Source organism: Sceloporus occidentalis, unplaced genomic scaffold (genome assembly GCF_023333645.1).
Source record: "Sceloporus occidentalis isolate IW3139 unplaced genomic scaffold, rSceOcc1.0.p SCAF_47, whole genome shotgun sequence".
Taxonomy (NCBI): Eukaryota; Metazoa; Chordata; class Lepidosauria; order Squamata; family Phrynosomatidae; genus Sceloporus; species Sceloporus occidentalis.
Window position 1 is genome coordinate 3,961,587 of NW_028317027.1, and position 20,977 is coordinate 3,982,563.

General features: G+C 39.6%; 1 protein-coding gene across 1 annotated transcript; it reads right to left on the reverse strand.

Moving 5' to 3' along the window:
• Positions 1–8,380: 8,380 nt before the first annotated feature.
• Positions 8,381–15,418, reverse strand: LOC149289236 (transmembrane protein 182-like). The gene is made up of 5 exons (XM_089490891.1): positions 15,284–15,418; positions 14,659–14,767; positions 10,765–10,872; positions 10,080–10,217; positions 8,381–8,604 (listed from the first exon to the last, which is right to left on the reverse strand). Exons 1-5 carry the CDS (start codon positions 15,416–15,418, stop codon positions 8,381–8,383), a joined length of 714 nt encoding a protein of 237 aa, XP_089347017.1.
• Between the last annotated feature and the right edge of the window lie 5,559 nt (positions 15,419–20,977).

Below are 20,977 nucleotides of genomic sequence, written 5' to 3' on the forward strand. Positions count from 1 at the left end.
CAAAGCACAAACAGGATACAGGCTGAAGGCAGCACACAGGTTGGAAAGTCTCTTGACAGGGCGCTGTGGCACAAACAGGATACAGTCTGTATGTAACACAGGTTGCAAAATCTCTTGAAATGCCGATGTGGCTGGGAACACAGCTGAACTATTCTGAGAACCATTGTGGCAAGATCGCACCTCAGATTCATAATTGGGGACAGATACCTTGGACAGGACTCTGCAGCCAGATTGGCGGGGGCCTGTTTTGTGTAGCCAGACTGATGGGGGGTCCGCTCTCTGTAGCCGTACTGGCGGGGGACTGGAGACCCTCAGGCAAGGCACATGGTAGGAAGCCCTCAGGCAACCAAGTCATCAAGGCACACGGGACATTAACAGAAGAACACAATCAGGTAGGAAGTTTCTAGCATAAGAACAGGATCAAGTCAAGAGCCACAGCAGTAGCTGTGTATACTGCAATGTAAAGGCATTAACTGGGGGACATATTCATTGCTCAGATTCATCGATACAGGTTAAAACCAATCACCAAACACTGTCAGTTTCCACACATGTAGACTGCCAGGCAGCAAAAAAAAGAGCATTAGAGGAAACTTCCTGCTACCGTCCTTCAGATTACTTCCACAATATACAGAGAGGTTTATGATCAGGTGTGTGGGGCACAAAAGTATTTGGAATGTTACCATGCTGTTAAGAAGAACTGATTTTCATCAACAATTTATGTAGTGTGTCACAGTACAAACATTCAAGGTATTGCAAAACTAGAATTGACAGACTAACACAAACCGATACATAAGGTAAAGAGAGCCCTGCTCATAAGCTTACAATCTAGAGGAGGTGGGGTGTAGTGCCATTGATGAAGTTGGGAGTTGTATTAGTGGCAAGTATAATATGTTCTAGCTGAAAATAGTGTACACTGCTCTAAAGAAGATCAATTTGTTCACTATCATTCTTAGCCCCTCCACCACTGTCAAGAATTCCATAGGTTCGCCTTCAGGGAGATTAGTAGACGAAGATGAAGACAAAGATTCTTCGTGTTGTGTGTCTTCGTCTACGTTTTGACGCCGCCATGTTCGTATGTTCGGTATTCGGGCTGAACAGCGAAAACGTACCCTTCGTGTTCGTTTTAATGTTCGCCCGAATACGAATGCACAAGTCTAATTTTCTAATTTCTACCAAAAACAACATTCTGCGTATCCCAAACGTTCTTGAATGGTAGTTCAAAACATATATTTTCTGCAGTTGGCAGGGCCATAACTTCCATGGGGCAAAAGTGGCAGTTGCCCCAGGTGTTGCCAGGTGAGGGGCATGCTTGATCTCCCAGAAGCAGATGTGTGTTCATTATAGGGCAGGACCTTTCATTCAGTTGGATAACGTCTAGGATGTTAGATTGATGTCGTACTATTAATAAAATCATTTACTTAGTCCTTTAATGGGATTAAGTGCAACGGAACATTTGGTGAGTTTAGTACGTCATTTGTAAATGCACAAATGGAATCGCTAATAAAAGTCTTCTTCCACAAGTCAGCTTTTGACTTTTCTAAAGCAAGGGTTAGTAAAGGGGATTATTCAATGTTGTTTTCAATTTGTAAATCTAGACTTTAAAATGTAATAGTTCTCAAATACATGATTATTATCCTTTAAAAAATATTTGCAGTCTGTCTTGTTTGGCAAAATGTGTCATATATTATATACAGTACATTCTATATTACAGACTGAAATGTTGATGGGTGCCAGACCCGCGGTACTTGCAGGTTTAGCACTCGTTTACGTGTTTTGTTTATTGCACCGACGCCATTCTTTGGCGCCGGTCGCAATGACGTCACGGCCTCTCCCATTGGTCCCCAGTCTGTTTTCCCGCCCTTGTTCCTTATTTAAACCGACTCCTTGGTTCTCACAGTGCCCGTTCAAAGAGTCACTGTATGTTACTCTGGGTGTTTGTGCTCACTGCTATATATCTCATTTGCCATAATTGTGTACCAGACCTCGGATTGCTTCTTGACCTCGCTCCCATGCTGCCTGCCCCGACCTCGGATTGTTTCTTGACCTCGCTCCCATGCTGCCTGCCCCGACCTTGGATTGTTTCTTGACCTCGCTCCCGTGCTGCCTGCCCCGACCTCAATATCTCCTGACCGCGGTTTTCTGCCTCTGGCCCTGTATCGTTCTTCCGCCTTGGACTTTCTGCCTGTACGCTCCGTGCCGTGCATACGTCTCTGCATGGTGGTTCCATTACCTGTGTTGTCTAGGTCCCGAAGTAACAGGTACGATTATTTATATAGTACAAAATAACATCTTTTCCCCCTGCCGCAAACAGTTGTAGTATGCTTTGGTACATTAAATACCAATCTGCTCATCACGATAGGTTGAAAATTTTGAAAATAAGATAACTTTTTGCAGTAACTGGCAGGCATTAATTTAATAAATAGAGGAGAATAAGCATTATTTACATTCAACTATATAATACAAAAGGAAGGATTGATATTAAAACAAACAAAACCCATCCAATAATTTCACACCTTATTTAATGCTTATAATAAAATCTTTCCCTGCAGAAAAAGTCACTCAATACTAAAATACTGTATAATCAAGGTTGTCTTATAATCAGACTGCAAATAGAGGTCTGACTATGAGACTAAGATCCAGATCCCTCGCAGCACTGCAGGGAACCTGGATTCTCCTGTCTGGTAACCTCAGCTGCTGCCGGCACTTCCACCGGGGCTTTTATCACCGGAGAATTCTCTTCTCTGGCAGCCGGTGAACATCTGCTTGATGGACACAGACAACCCCCGCCACTGCTGACACTTCCGCCGGGGCTTCTATGACAGAGCACCAGCGTCACATGACCTTCCGGTGCTCAGTCATAGAAGCCCCGGCAGAACTAATGCCGGCCTCCACCCGCTGCCCCACTAGACACCAGGGAGTCAGAAACACTGGTAAGTCGAGGGGGAGTGACATATAGGGGGTAGAAGGCATTTCTGGAGGCAGAGTGGCATATGGGGGTTAAAAGGCATATCAGGGAGGCAGAGTGGCATATAGGGGGGTATAAGGCATTTCTGGGGGCATAGTGGCAAGCCTGGGGGCATTAAATATGAAAAAATAGTTTACATGAAGTAATATTTACTAGTAAAACTTTTTTCCTATAGGGTCGTCTTATATTTAGGCTTTTTCCTTTTTTTTCCCCTAAATTAATATTCAGATTTTGGGGGGTCGTCTTATAACCAAGCAAATACAGTATATAGCCCAGTTTAATATCGTGCTCAGATTTTAAATATTTCATATAAACTTTCCATGCATAGGGCTACATTGAATTGAAAAAGAAAAAAAACATACTTTATTCTATAATACCATTATACACTTAATTTTGCCCAGGTTTGAAATAGTTAGTACACCTAGCACTTTTTCACAGTAGTGTAGATTCATGTTAACGCTGAATGTAATATTTTGAAGTTTCCAATTATACCCATTTTCAATATTGACATCATATATTACGACTTAAGCACAAATTATTTCTACTGAGCAAACACAGGTGATATGCCTTAAAAGAAGAATGAACTGATCATCACAGTTGTATCTTTTATATGAGTTAATAGCTTAGAAATTGAATTTTTAAGGTGAACAATCTATAGAATCTGCAGCACTCCATCTGGTTCTTCTAATTCATTTAGAGAATGATAAAAAGCTCTGTGCAATGAACCTTGCTACTTTATGTGCAAATGGGAAGTAAAATTATGTATGCATCAAAATTAGTAATAGTAAAAGTTCTGAAATGTTAGAGCTATGTTATTTTTATGACTTTGCTGATGTATATTCTGAATAGGAATAGCTGTAGTTTATGGTTCAAGACTCATCACTTAAAAATCAATTCATTTTCAATACCAAGCATACTAATGCATTTCATCATGCAAGAGTGACACCTAGTGGAAAAATAGAAAACACTGCAATAAAGCTTTTCTACGACTGTGCAATTTGATGTTATTATTAAAATACATAGAAAGTGTTTGAGTATTGTATTTTGCTACTTTTACAGCTTCAATGTTATATATCTATAAGTCAGAAATATAGGCAAACACAATACAATGTGCTAATAACACAAAAACAATGATAATCTTTCACATCTTTACTGAATACGCCCATTAAACAATCACAATGCTGTTGCAAAAGGTAATTTGCTGGTCCACACTCCAGGGAAGATTGGCAACTGTATTTCCAGTTTTGAATAATCTTTCTGACTGTAGAATGATGGACTTTAAGTTTTTTGGATTTGTGGGCAGCAGCAATTGCTTCTCTAAGATCATTGCTGATGCATTTTATTCTTGGCATTTGATTAGCAGCACCTGTCTTCTACGTAGCATCTTTTTTCCTATGGAAGCAGTAAGTGTGTACTTATTTTTGGACACATTGACATGGTGTAATATGTCTTGTGTTGTTTTACATCTTAGGTTGTATTTACTTCATTCTTAGAGATGCTAAGGAACAGATTGTTATTAGGGCATTACCCTTTACCATAACTAAATGAAATTATCATTTAAAAGCTGCACTTTGTTACTTCATGTTGTCCTTGTCATATATTAAAATTAGTTTCATGATCTGAAACATTTAAATGAGACAAATATGCAAAAAAAGAAGAAATAGGGAAGGGGCAAATGCTTTTTACAGCAATGCATGCCTGGACTGTTTCCTTGAAGTAAGACTGGAGGTTCAAAGATATGCCTTTTAGGTGCCTATTATTAGAATAAAGGCTATTTATGTCTCTACAAGTTTCTAGGAGATATACATCAGTCAGACAAACAAGGACTTCTGTACCTTCCTATGGGTGGATGAATGACCTCTTTCCTCCTATGATTGGCTAGTTGGAGATTCCCATCAATAACTATATGATTAATGGAATACTTTTTTGACAAATGGAGATCTAAAAAGGCCCATTTGTAAGAGCCTAATCAGAATTCACTTGCATTATTCAAATTTGCTTTCTTTTTTATATTAATCACTGAAAATGTAGTACATATATACAGAGCCGGCCTTAAGTGTTCTGGCGCCCTGTGCGAACTACTCCTCTGGCGTCCCCTATCCCATCCCCTCCTCACTGCCTCCCCCCTCTGCCCCTTCTCACTGCCCCCTCCTCTGCCCCTTCTCACTGCCCCCCCCTCTGCTGCTTCTCACTGCCCCCTCTGCCCTTTCTCCCTGCCCTCTCCCCTCTGCCCCTTCTCCCTATCCTTACTTACCTCGTTGCCGGAGTCCTGCGGTGGGAGTCGGAGGCGCCCGTCTTCCCGATCACGGAGAGTGGGGGGCGCCGAGCAGTCGCTGAAAACTTCACGAGCGACCGCTCGGCCCCCCGGCCTGCCCGGGACTTAAATTGAAACAACTTTATTTAATATGGAGGATGTTAAAAAAAAAACGATGCTTTAATTTAAGTCCCGGGCAGGCACCCCTGTTGCCATGGCGCCCTGTGCGGCCTCACAGGTCGCACACCCCTAAGGCCGGCCCTGCATATATACAGCAGTGTGGAAATGTTTTGACATTGCTGCATTTTTTTGGCATTGAAGGTTAGTGGATATTCAACCAATCATTCAACCAAAACCCAAGTAAAGAAACAATGCACAATTTTTACATCCAGTGTGGCTGTTTGAAAAAGGGCTTTAGGCCTGGGTTTTGAATAGGCTACTCCAAAACTTCTTATTTCAATATATATATTGTTTAAACCTTCTAATGCACACTAGCTAGTTTTGCGGTGTGATGTAATTGCACTTCAGAAAAGAGTGGAATGGCCAGATGTTTAAGAATTCTCTGACAGCAAATGGGTTCTTTCAATGCAGCTGATGGCAAGTTTCTTAATGCCCCAAATACTTTCCATTTGGTCAGTATGGCTCTGACAGTAGATACGAGTAGTCTTTTGAACATTGCATGATGTGGCTATGGAACTTTGTGTATTCTCAAAACGAGCCATATTGAGTTTACAAGAAAGGGGGGTTATATATTTTCACACGTGAGTATTGCATATTTAAGTTTCCAGTTTATCACGTTAATGAACAACCAACACACTTTGGTGTCATGTGTTTTCTCAGACTTCCTCTATATATTACTACAATGATGTGACATATTTTAATGCAGAAAATCAAAAGGAATATTTTACATAACCTTATAGGCAGAGTGTCAGTTCTTTTGAGCAAATGTATAACACTCTGCTATACTTAAGAGTCCAAGGACTATTGTAAGGTAACATGACTGACACAGAGGTCATATGAAACTGAGAGGGACCAGCAGGAGCATTTTTTCAATATGTAATGGTAGGGTTTATTTTAATGTTATGGAATAGGGGGTTGCAATTGCCAGGCTTTAATAAATTAACCCCTTGCATACATGGTGTGGCACACTGTCTGCTCTGATTTTGTTCCTGGGCACCCCTTTTTCTAGGGATTGTTTAGGGAGTTTGAAAATGCATTCATGGCTTACAAACACTTTAGGCCTACATGAATTGTTCAGCATTGTTTTTAGGAGGACTTTCTCAAATGTGATCATTTGCGTTACTTGATTCTAATAAAAACTAGCATAAATGAACTAAAGAGATGAAGATTAACACAAAAAGGACTATAACCCTTTTTTTATTATCAGAAATCATGTTTACAGCAGAATACAGCAGACATTCAATATTCAATATACAGACCTATCTGAAACAAGAATATAATTTATACATATTGTAAATTATGCTGGACCATTTTCTGAAAATTATTGGGACTGCAATTTTACATTGACTTACAGGGTTTAGTTGTAATTCCCTACTCCCTTCACCTCTGTTGTGTATTCACCAGTAGAATGATTGAGGAGAATAGTTTGTAGCTGATGTTGTCTGTATAATCCTACATTGTGTTGTGTTGATTGTATTAATCCTTTCCTGTTTGTCAATTTCCCCTCCTTTGGTATAGTAGCTATATAAACTATGTCCAAGCCCAATAAAGCGCGTTCTCTTGCATTCTGACTGGTGTGTGTCAGGGCTGGTGGAGCTGAGGATCACCTTTACTCTAAGAACCGGAGCTGCTACCCATCTTACAGCCATCTATCACTACAAGGAAGGCAGCAGCAGCAGCCAGAGACGTCCCACTAGACCCCCTCGTTCCAGTTACACATATATTATTCCTTAGATATTCTCAGATTTAAGTGGTGAGATAATAATGGTTTTTGCTGATAGATTTAAATGGAAACTTTCAAAGCTTTCAGCATAGCTAAATGTACTAAATTGAAGCTGCCCATAGCATGTATTGTTTGTCAATCAGTTTAATTGTTTTAGAAATGTTTGCTTTAATATTAGCTTAATGAAAAACAGGATCAGCGACAGCCAAAGGTATAGTCTGCATTATTTCCTGTCCTTAAAACAACTCCCAATCTCCTCTCCCTTCACCTTCCTTTACAAAGGCTTCATGAACCAATTGGCAACACTCAGCAACTTAACAATAAGGTAGAGGTAACTTCATAGGGAAAATAATCATGGAGAGCTTGAGAACAAGAAGATAACTTAACCCATGGTATGCATGTTGTTCATACTGTTTATTTCAATATTTGTGAACCATTTTGGGCTTATTTATCATGTAGAGCCCTAAATGTGGAAAACTGTTGAGACAGATCCACTTTAAAGTAACATTTTCAAAAGCATTCCTATTTCTACCTAATTAGTTTGAAAGACTACAATATTCTACAAGTAATCGCTAAATATTGGTTTTACAATGACAAAAAATTTGTACAGACAACTAATACTTAACAAATATTATGTATTGCAAGTTAATGTATGTATTAAAAAGTATTCTGCTTAGGTAAGATTTATGCCAAAAGAAAATTATTTTGAACATCTAATTTACTTTTTCAATATAAATATATTAAAATTGTATTCATGAACAAACAGAAAATTACAGTACTAATACTACACTAATGTAAGTCTCTTTAATTCTGCATTACCAGACAAACTTAAATACTAACTATACATAGGCATCCTGCCTCAGAACCATTACACTTGTGATTCATTCTTGCTGACACAGGGACCAGCTGAACAACTGTATTCTATTTTAAGCACTGTGTAGGTTTATGTGAATTCCATGGCAAGAACCAGGCTAACAGACTGGCTAGTAACAAATGACCATATGAAAAGACACGGTTTCTATCCTGCATTTTTAAAAGAGCATTAACATGTATATTGAATCATATTATATATATTATATGCTTTGGTCTAATTCCAATAAAATTAGAGAATTAAAAAAGTATATGATTGTATTTATAGTTTAGGTTACATACACATAGATAAATGATTGGGTAGTGGCAACCTTTTTTTATGTCGAATGATGACTGTGTGCTTTAGTGTCCAGAGGATGTGAGGTCTTGTAGATTTCAATTTCAAGCATTATTTGGCATGCACCAATATGGTATGCCCAACTAACAAGAAGAGCATTCCTGCAAAAATAGAGAAAAAAATTCCGACTGGAGCCAACATGAAGGACCATCCGTAACGGGTAACGACAGTAAACTGGGAGCAGTCTTGTTGTCTTGTATCCTGGTAACTTTTCAAATCTGACACACTCTGGACCCAAATCACATGCATGACAACAACTAGAGTGAACAATATACCTAAAATAGAAAAATGAATACTGATCAGCTTTAGGTAATCCATACAAAATTTTTTTTTATTAGTATTGCCATAAAAATATCATTTCTTTTCAAGTTGCCTTTTTAAATGGCTACCTCCCTGTAAGGCAAAAGGGGAGAGTGTTAGCCTTCTTGTGACCCAATAATTTCTTGAGTTTCTTAATGCCATCACCATTAATTAAGATTGATATTTAGAAAAAAGTAATCAAATGGACTATTTGAACACACACGACAGAGGAAGTCTGAAATGTTTTCAAAAAGAAGGCATGAAATGTTTAATTAGTATGGCTTTTAAATACATTTCTTTTTATATACTTGTTAGTGGGTTTCCTTTCAAAAACATCACTAACTGTAAAATGTTTTATCCTGTCTTGCCAAAGCTAGTGGAAACATGTCTAATGAGCCGAGACCCCAAAAAGATGTTGACATTTCATTAAAAAGGCCTAAGATGTAAACAGATAATTCATTAATGATCTTTCATGAAATGTTAAAGACTTAAATGAAGTAATGAGTGTGAACTTTAGATTCTCAGTTTTAAAACCAATGTCTCACCTCCTGTTCGCTCTATTTTAATGTCATTTATATTTTATGAGCACCTAAAGTAGATAATAACAGTGACTTTAAGCGAACTTAAATGGGTTTGCCCAAAATGGTCACTTTTTAAAAATAAAGACCTAAATCTAAGAGCATATAATCAATTTCTGACGTTAGTCCTCAAGATGAATGTTTAGGTATTTGGTGTTAATATACAAATATCTAAAAAATAAATGTATAACTACACAAAATATACTCAAAAAAGATATTCTTATTTAACATCCAAAATGGTCTGGGTTTTTTTATTTCATTTTGTGATTTAACATACCAGTCTGGATTGTTATCTTAAGTGGTCATATATACCTGTGTGTGTTAGAGGCAACATGTGAAATCTGTATTTTTATTGCCAGCAAACACTCACAAATGCCTTGCATTCCTTTGGTATGGCAACTCCAATTGATCATTCCATTGCTTTCCCTGTTATATACAAACTTCTATAACTATCTATAATATTTGTAGGGGCAGAACTTGACCATAGCAAGGCACTGCTTAGAGTTGTACTCCAACTCCAAAGATCGTTCATGGTCCTAGATAGTGTACCTAATTAGGGACTGCCATGTTAGCAACAGATGGCTAGGAGCCCTAGGCAATAGCCTACCAGGGGCTTTTGGGTTATTCCAATAAGCACATAATTTGTAGTCTTTATACAAGTGTCTTTACAGCTTGCCATTAGTGAGCTATAATGCCTCTGGTTTTGCTTATATCCTTTTTGGAATGCAACTGGGTAACCACTAAATCCAGAACCACTAGTGGGCTTTGAAGAAGAATCATTATAAGTTTTATTTGTAAATTAAGTAGATGAATTCAAGACATCAAACAATAATTAGTTTTATTTCACTGAAATGTGCAAAATAGTCACCTACCCGACGTGATAAAAAGGCCTCCTCCTGCTTTATAGAGTCTGTGATTTGTAAATGGAGCTGCGCAAATAATAAAGAAACCTCCTGCTACAACAGTGACCACACCAAGAAGCATGAATACTGTCCAGAACCCACGGTACACTGGAAGACAATAAAATTACTTTCAGAAGTACCTAAACCAAGACAAGTTATAGAATCTAAATACATTCGAACTGATAAAAAAGAAAAACACAAATTACAATGCCTTTCAAATACTTTTGATCTCATTTAATATTCTGGTTTTCTTATCGTATTGTCACTATGGGTGATATTAAAAAACATTTGGATGTCAACGAGAGTAGCTATGGTGGTTTAGTGACATATTAAGTTAATATGTAGTGAAGAGTGAGTCAGAGAGCCAACTGTATGTTGTGACACTATAAATGGGTCTGATGAAGTGATACATGGCATTAACATACTGTATGTAACAGGTGTAAAGTTTTATAGTCAAGAAAGACAGAGTATTGATGATGTAATTCAGGAGTAAAGAAAATGGAGCAATGGCAGGGAAGGAAAATTAGTGCAGAGATGTACCTAGGACCTAGGACTACTAACAGAAGACATTGTATTATTATGGATATGTATGTGATTGGTCGAAGTATTAATACAACTATCATGTGCTTACAGGTAATTGGAACTCTAAACATACCGACTGCAGAATGATAAGCTGCTGAGGTGTTGTTATTGGTATCATCTCTGTTCATGGGAAACGGCGACAGGTAAGCATGGGTGCAGTTCTTGGTTGGTGCTTGGTTGGCTAAGAAAATGAATACCAAATAAACAACTAGCACACTCTTCAAAAAATAGTAAAACATAATGCACATGAAACAGATTCCCTTTAGTATTGCTTTATTTATGAATAACGATGGACTCACATTTTGCAGGAATCCTTGAACTAAAATTAAAATTAGATTAGTTGAAGCAATATCTTTGGCTGGGCCAAAGTAGAAAAAAGATGTATAGTTTAATATGCTTTCGGTTTCTTCAGATTTTTTTTACTACAAATGTTCTATTTTTTGTGAAAATTCATGCAAACATTTAATAAGTAAATTTCAAGCCAACTCACAGGTGTGGCAGCAATTTCCCTGAGGAGGCAGAAATTACCATTTCTGTAACCATTAACTACTGTAGTAAGATGGGGCATAATGAATATGATAGAAATAGTGATAAATATATAGTCTAGTATGTTTCAGGTTTAATTTATATGATGACCTGGCAGCTCCCCATTGTAGGTTATGTCACTGTTGGATGTCACTCAAATAAGAGTTCAGTCCACCTCAGTTACAAATTTAATGTACCTTAACCCCTATAATACATCAAAGTGGTTAGTGAATTTGTTGCTTATCACCAGCACAGTACTAAAAAAAAAATCACTTACCCAGAGTTAGCAGCAAAATTTACTAGCGTTAGTACATAGAGCAGTTAATACACGCTGTTTTGACCTTTTGTATTAGATGAGATCGGGCCTTAGACTGGACTAATTTTTAGTGAGTACACTTCCTTCCTCGTCATCATACCTAGGAACTCTCGAAGCTTCTCTGGGTCAAGACACAAATCCTCTGGGTTGCGGGAGCCCCACTCCCGCCCCGCGATGTTGTCATAGTTCCTCAGCAGAGGATTAAGAGCAGCATTTTTCTCCTTTGTGTCAGTCTGACTCAGCTGTTGCTTAATGAGCAGCGGTACTTCTTTATTACCAGGGTTACTCGCGTGATTATCACCCATCCCCTTCAAGGCTATTTTAGCAGCTAGGCCCATTTCCTCCGTACCCTTGTGTTTGTTTTCTGGGCACTTCATTGTTCCTTTGTTCCCATGTATTACCTAGCTTTGTATGACTACTATTCTGGCTCCCGACTACTCTTTTCTGTTTGCCGACCTTCATATTGCTGACCCAGCTTATCTGATTACCCGCTCTGGCTTGATTGACTCTGGCTTGTTATTTGGACTTCGCTTTTTGTTGACAAGTATGCTATTCTGCCTGGTACCTTAATAAAGGTTTTTTGCATTTTACCTTTTTGTGTCTGGTTGCTGGTCCCTTACGGATGTCAGCGGGAATGGCCATTGATGCCGGCAGGAACTCCCACTGACATCAGCGGGAACACCCGCAACGTCAGCGGGACCGGTCACCAACGTCAGTGAGGAGTCTTGGCCATGTCCTGCAAGGGTAGGCTCCTGTAGCCGGAGCCAAAAAGTTTCCAGCTATGCCCGTCTTAATTTAACTACTCTGTATTATATCAGTGAAAGTTCAAAAAAAGTATATCTTTTGGACAAACAATTAACAATGGTCTGGTCTCTTAACAAAAACAGTAAGTAAAATCTGTGACATTAAGATCACTATTGTACCTTGTATTTGAGTGACATCTGCAACTTTTATAACTTCACTGTAATGTTTATAATGAAAACACCTGTCCACAATGTCCTTGCTAAGGCCTACACAGAACATGCATACGGGTTATACACAACTATTTTGAATACTTGCGGCTTATATGGTACTGTGAGCCTGCCCTTTTCTTTTACATCTCATTGGGAATGAAATAACAAGGTCTTTTACAATGGAGATCTTTTACTTCAGTGAATTTAGTCCATTACATTTTAAAGCTTTTTTTTTTTAGGAGCCAATGTACTTTAATTTATAGAAAATCTTTTTGACTTTTGTGAAAAGAACCATTAACCAGCTCAACTATTCACTTAATGGGGTATATTAAATTTGGGTAAATTTGCTATCTGCAGGCCTGTTGACTTTGAGAAGGAAATAATTTCATCATTTTGTATTACAACATAATGGAGATATGAAGTTTATCTGAAACGTGATCTTATTACCTTCAGTGGAATAGTTCACTCAAGTAAGAACTGCATTGATTGCTATCAAAAGAGCTTCAAACGTTTAAGTATAATCACTATATATATATATATATAGATCCCCAATGTTTTTACATAAGGAAAATTGTGTTATTTGAAGTAGTGAAATATATATAATAAAATGGGTAATTTTTTGGGAGTCTTATATCACATCCGTAACTAAGAAAAGGGCTTATCCAGCTGTACTGTATTAAGCGGTAGCATACTTGGGTAACTGACGTATTTTAAGACATTACACAATCAAAAACAAATCCTGCATGATGGTGGTACCCTATCTCCAATTAGCTTAACGAACAAAACCATGACATCTGAGTATGTATTTATACATTTATAGGTATATTTATAATGCAAAGATGTATATTAAATATATCATGCAAAGATAGCTATTGAAAACAAAAAATCTGCTTTTTGCACTTGCACTTTACAATGCTGCTTTGGATATCTTGTCCAGAATATGTACAACTGCAGAAACAAACACCAACTGCAGCAATGCCTACATGCATACATTTGGCATGCACTACATGCACATTTAAAAAATATTGCAGTATTTTTTTTGGAGGGTTTTTAGGTGAGAGGTATGGAATGGCAGAGGGGATTTTTTTTTTTTTTTACTGCTCTCAAGAAGAGAGAAGTGCACCATAACTAGAGTGACTTTAAAAACCTAAGGGTTTGAAAAAGGAGAAACCCTTGTGATATTTTAATGACATCACTATAGGGATATCCCTCTATCATAAAAGTGTAAAATACTCATAATAGTCATTATTCAAATGATCAATGTCTCTTCAGACCCCTTGGGTCAACTGCTGGAATTTTGTGACATAGTACTATGGGGTTAAATGCAATTGAACATAATATATGCACAATTTTTAATCAACTGAAAGCAGACGCCTCTTTTGGTTATTTTTATATTTTTGTAACTACTTTTCACAAAAGAAATAGTAACATCATACAAGGACTGGCTAGTAATGGCTATGAAAAGAATTATCCTCAAATAATGAATTATCTTGTCTTTAAAAATATTCACATTTAAAACTCATTCTTTGCCAGCCTAGTTAAAAAGTACACAATTAAAAACGTACACAATTATTACAACAGAGACTAACACTTTTTACATAAATTGAAACAAGAATTTCAACTTCTACCGTAGGGATTTAATGGGAAACATTACTCCCTTCCATCTCCAGCTACATTAGCAACTTCCACGCTTGCTGTAATATGTCGGGGCTGTGCAATCTGAGTGAGTTCAACTGGCATAAAGGGTCCTTTCAAAGCTCAATTAATTTAAAACATGTGGTTTTCGGGACCCGGTTAAACTTTTCCTAAACACTTTATAGCATTGTAACAAATACAGTGTTTGCAGGAGATAGCTTCCTTATTCCTGTAAAATTATCCTGCTACTTTATAAAGTAAACACATTTGTTAGGAAGTGTATACATTATCCTTAAAGGGTACGTCTATTAAGGAATGTATAAAATATTAAAGATCAGCTCCACTTTCTTATTCCCAGATTTGAATAGTTCAAATACATATATAGTGATTACCCTACATAAACCCCTCCTCCTGATTTATAGGGTTTGTTATTTTACTAAAGTCTCCTGTTGCAAATATGACATTTGTTCGTCTCAAAAAATAGGTTTAAATTATTTAAACTCGATTTTGATGTTTTGGTAAATACTAAATATCTTACTGAACCAAAAAGTCTTCATGCTGTTTGTGTCATTTTTAATAACACCGCTAAACCAACATCTCCAAAAGAAACCCTCATGGTGCAAGAAGACTGGGTGATTTTCATCGACCTGTAGGTAACATAGAAAAAGGAACAACATTAGCTTTACAATCTATATTTAGTTTCTAATGCAGAAACATAGATTAGCACAAATGAAGAGCCGTAAATTATAAAAGCTTAGAAAGCTCTTTTTAAAGTTCCCACAAATTGGAGAGCTGTAAGAAAATCCATGGCGTTGCAAATTACCTATGGTTGAGGTCTCTAACTAGACCAGAGGTTGTCCAACATTAGAAAGGCATTATGATTTAAAGGCTCTACTGTGTGCCACTGGTCATATGTAACAAATGTTCATAGTTTAGAAGCCTACAGGATACAAGATAAGGAAGATAAGGAATTCTTTTTTTCTTCTTATATGGTATCCATTCAACAAAATCAATAAAAACATTTCAACACTCTTCAGCCTAGAGTTGTTTGAGTGAATTTAAAATCCATGGACCACTGTTTAAAAAGTACTGCTTTACGTAATGCAACATTATAACAGGTATTTTGGAATTAAAAGAAAAAATAAGGATAAGCAAATACTAACCCCTTCTTTATTCTCAGAGCAGTTCTCAACTTCCATGGCAAGAAGCCAATAATCTGTTCCAAATGCCACCAAAAAGATCAAAATTCCTAGTGCACCAAAAAGACCTCCAAAAAATATACCAATACTCAGCTTCATTTTTAACCCACAAAATAACAAATATAGCTAAGCAAAGGCAACAAAAAAAAAACAATTCCTTGGGCTAGTGCAAAGAAGTGCTGGTAATGGAAGTTCTTCTGTGTTGTAGTCACTAAATGGGCAAAACTGTTTGTTACAAAGTAGTGGTCAAAGCACACTCCAAAAGGGACCTATTTCAGGACTCTGATTGAGCAGCATTGCTATGTTGCTGTGACAGGGTGTGGCAAGTCAAAAATAACTGACCTTTCTGAAGAGTCACAGAATGATATGAATGATGATCAGTTGCTAGGACATGCTTGGAGAAGGTGGGCTCGAATGTCCAAGATAAGTATGCAGAAGCATCTGGAGTACACAGTGTTTACATTATCACCAAGCAGAATTGTAAAAATATGTGCACATTTTCATTAAAAAAAAAATGTAATGCAAGCAACAGTAACCTTACAGTAAGGATAAACCATACTTTATGCTTTTATGCCTATGAACTATGGAACACTTAAACTCTCAGTAAACGAATAAAAAAAAAAACAAGCAGCTGTTAAACACTTTTTATTTTTGTTTTTTCGTTGACGTACAGATCATATATAACTTAATCTTGACATGCCCATCAAGAAAATTTCAAAATAAATATCAGTTTTGCTTCAAAATTGTTATCCTCAGCAATTATTTGTTTAGTTATTGCAATAAACATTCAAATTAGCAGACAATATACAACAAAACGAATAATTTATGCTGTTTAGTTGCATTCTCTGCAAATGAAATATTTTAAATAATGATGACATAAACCCATATTTGTTGGTTTATTTGGAAAGTTCCTGAACCAGGATCTCCTTGTGATTATATTAGAGAGGTATGGATAATCTGAATCTAGGGTTTTAGAGGACCACTTTGGTTACAATGTTGACGTGTCCATCACGGGCGTAGGAACCGGGGGGTACGGGGGGACGGATCCCCCCCAGGAAATCATAAGGGGGGGAGCAATAATATAGAAATCCCCCCCAGGGCTGTACGTGAGTCGAGTGCACTCACAGCTGCCCGATCAGCAGCTGCAGCCTGCAGGACTGGTTAGGGAAATCCATGATCTCCCCAACCAGTCCTGCAGGCTGCAGCTGCACTAAGGTCACATTCACCAGCGTGCTGTCTGTAACTGAGCGCCGGGGCGACGGGATATGACGTTTATATCCAGCCCCGGCGCTCAGCATAAACAGCTGTGCGCAGCCGCACTGCACAGACTGCGAGCGGCAAAAAGGAAAGTTGGAAGAGAAATCAGAAAGGAGGAAGAGAAAGCAGAAAGGAGGAAGAGAAAGCAGAAAGGAGGAAGAGAAAGGTAAGAGATGTAGAAAACGAAGGTGGGGGGGTATGATGTGGAAAACGAAGGTGGGGGGTATGATGTGGAAAACGAAGGTGGGTCAGGTGGGTAGGTGGGTAGGTAGGTAGGTAGGTGGGGGGGTATGATGTGGAAAACGAAGGTGGGTGGGGGGTTATGATGTGGAAAACGAAGGTGGGTGGGTATGATGTGGAAAACGAAGGTGGGTAGGTGGGTAGGTTGTCTTGGGTATGATGTGGAAAACGAAGGTAGGTGGGTGGGGGGCTTATGATGTGGAAAACGAAGGTGGGTGGGGGGTATGATGTGGAAAACGGGTGGGGGGTCTGATGTGGAGAACAAAGGTTGTGGAGGGGGGTCTGATGTGGAGAACAAAGCTTTGGGGGGGTCTGATGTGGAGAACAAAGGTTTGGGGGGGTCTGATGTGGAGAACGAAGGTGGGGGGTCTGATGGTAGATTTGTGTGTGCATATACATATGGTGAGGCATGTTTATGGGCACTTGGGCAGGCATATGTGTTTGTGTATAGGGCAGCTGTGTATATGTGCATGTATGTGCATACGCGTGTATGGGCAGTGTATATGTGTACGTCTGTATGGGCAGTGTATATGTGTACGTCTGTATGGGCAGTGTATATGTGTACGTCTGTATGGGCAGTGCATACGTGTACGTCTGTATGGGCAGTGTATATGTGTATGTCTGTATGGGCAGTGTATACGTGTACGTCTGTATGGGCAGTGTATACGTGTACGTCTGTATGGGCATTGTATACGTGTACGTCTGTATGGGCAGTGTATATGTGTGTATATAAGGAGTGTATTTGTCTTATAGTGTATACGTCTGTGTTAGTATGTGCAAGGGCAGTGTATATTTATGGGGAGGCGTGTGTTTGTGAGCAGTTTATGTATGTTTGGGCAGGCGTGTATAAGGGTAGTGCATTTGTGTGAGTACTGGCAAGTGTGTATCTGCAGGCAATTGCAGCGTATATGTGTGTTTTTGTGGGCAGGCATGCGTAAGAGCAGTGCATATGTGTGTATGAGCAGGCATGTCATACTTAAAGGGAAGATAATGATTCCCTGTAACACGTTTAACCCATTGTGTGTGTGTATGTTAGTGTGTGCATGTGTGTGTGTATGTTATTCAAGTGTTTAAGCGTGCGGATATGTTCCTGTGTGCATGACGTATTAGGAGTCTTAGATGGTTCCTTCAGTACATCATAGTAGTCTCTGTGGCCGTGTCCAGTGGGGTCCATCTGTGGTTGTAAGATTTTTCTTTTTTTGTGAGTTTCTGTGGGAATTTTCTCCCATTCATCTAGTAGAACGTTTTATGAGCTGAAGGTGATATACCAAGAGATTTTAGACAACACTATGCTTTTAACTTTGTGAGAACAGTTTTGGGGAAGGTCCTTTTCTATTCCATCATGACTGTGCCCCAGTGTACAAAACAAGGTCCATAAAGGCATGGTTTGCAAAAATTCCCCACAGAAACACGCCAAAATCTTGTGGAAGTCGTTCCCAGAAGAGTGGAAGCCGTTATAGCTGCAAAGGGGGACCAACTACATATTAATGTCTATGTATTTAGAATGCAATGTCATAAAAGTCCCTGTTGGTGAAATGGTCAGGTATACCCTACCAGTAAAAAAGCTATCCCCCCCAGATTTTTAGGGGTTCCTACGCCCATGGTGTCCATACCACTATATCAGTCATGTAGGGTAAAAAGGACACACGCATGATGTTCACAGATATTAAACACTTCAAACTTCATAGTGGGGGCCATGAAACAAAATGTGAATTGGTGGCTGGTGGGAAGGAGGGAGATGGTATCTCTTCTTTAAAGTTCTTCATAGAACCACATCTGTTCACTTATTTCCAAATACTCACATATTTGTTCCTTCTGCACATACAATGTCCACTGGTCCTCTGCTCGAATGCTACATAACGAAGTCTGCTTATCAAACTCTACCCTAGTTTACCCTTCAAAAAAATCTTCAGTGAAACCTAACTAATTGACTCTCCTCTCGCTACCTCCCCACTCTTAGTCGCACTCCTGCAGTCAGGTCTTTTCTGACATCCCATCTTACTCTTCAGTTAATCTATACGATATCAGCATACCTGGGAAGTCTCAGGGTTTGACCTGGAGATCTTTGGTTGAAGCACGGCCTCTCCAGTTCAACACCCGAACCTTCTGGATCGTGGGAGCGGGGTCTTGACACGCCCCACTCCCCGCCCATTTCCCCTTTAAAACAGGGTGTTTTCAGTGGGCAGTCCTGGCTGCGTCCCCCAAAAGGGAAGGCTTCGGGTAGCCAGAGCTAAGAAGTTCCCAGGTATGGATATCAGGGCCGACTTGGAGATGACGAGGCAGCTGCCTAATGATGGAAGTGCAGCCGCCAGTTGGATATGCGCAGCTGCAGCTCACATTTTTATGCTCATGCAGCGTACAGCCATGCATATCCCAGCGAGTATGGAGCAGCAGGTCAGGTGTGCCAGACGGCTCAATGCATATTTAAGTACTCACAGGGTACATTCTTTTATAGGGACAGGGTGCAGGGGTGTCAGACACATTAGACCAGGGGTCCTCAAACTTTTTAAACAGGGGGCCAGTTCACGGTCCCTCAGACCGTTGGAGGGCCGGACTATAGTTAAAAAAAAAAACTATGAATAAATACCTATGCACACTGCATATATCTTATTTTGAAGTGAAGAAACAAAACGGGAATAAATACAATATTTAAAATGAAGAACAAGTAAAGTTAAATCAACAAATATACCCTCCCCCCCTACCCACTATATACCCTCTCCCCCCTAGCCACTATATATCCTCTCCCCCTACCCACTATATATCCTCTCCCCCCTTACCCACTATATATACTCTCCCCCCTTACCCACTATATATACTCTCCCCCCTTACCCACTATATATACTCTCCCCCCTTACCCATTATATATCCTCTCCCCCTTACCCATTATATATCCTCTCCCCCCTTACCCACTATATATCCTCCCCCCCTCACCTTGAAGTCTGGGGGTCTTCTTTCTTCCTGCACCGCTCGCTGGTGCCCGCTGCTTCACTGCTGAGCGCCGTAATATGACGCCATATTTCGGCGCCCAGCAGTGAAGCAGCGGGCACCAACGAGTGGCTTTTAAAGGCTGTCTTCTTTTTTTTGATGCGGGGGAGAACGAGGGGCGCCGAGCGGTTGCTAGGCGCCCCTCTCTCTCCTCCACATCAGTGTTTAAAAGCCGTTTGCTGGTGCCGGCTGTTTCACTGCTGAGCGCCGCAATATGCCGGCATATTGCGGCGCTCGGTTGCCATGGGTGCACGCATGGGACGTTTACTTTTTAAAGTAAACGCGTGCCGCAGGGACTTCACAGAGGCATCCTTGTGTTCCGAAAGCATCTTTCGGAACACATGGATGTCCTGAGGCAAAAACACCCGGCGGGCCGGGTAAATGCGCTCCGCGGGCCGTAGTTTGAGGACCCATGCATTAGACTGTCCTTTTAAGCATTTACTATATTATCACCAATCCTGAATCTCTTCTAAAATGGACAAAGATGAGATTTGAAGGGTTGGCCTAGTCTCTTACCCTCTAGTTAGGTACGTGAGTACACTCACTACCTAAAATGATGATGTCATTGTCATATTTAAATTTTTAGGGCACATTTGTTTTTTGTTTCTTATCTTTACTGTCTTCCATTGTCTATTTCTGTAGGGTAAAATGACTGGGACATGTTCCCCTGTGGGTGAAGAAATTAGGAGGTGTGCAGCCCTATGGTCCAGGAGAGTGATGTAATGTCTAAGATTACACTTTTCAGAAAACTTTCAATCAAATCTTCAAAGATCAAACACTTCACTGCTGCTGCAAACGGTTTATTCCAAGCTCATATACATGTCTATACAGAGGCAGAAAATACACCCATCATTACATTCACCCAGCAACCTCGTACACCAAAGCTTCGCACGTCTCCAGTTCCTGCATAAACTGTTACTACTAGTTCCGGGATCGCGATTACATCACACTGACCACACACCAATTACGCAAGCAGGATGTATCCTTGCCGGTAGCCTGTAGTCACCACAGCGCAGGAGCGGTAGGGATCGGTCGCTCGTGTTTGCGCCTGCTCGGGCTCGGTGTCACCGGACTGGGGCATTTGGTGGCAGAGGATGGAGAATGGGGACTACCACACCTACCGAAACATCAGGGGAGAGTGTGAGCCCGGGTGGGCGGAGCTTGCAGACCTGCCTA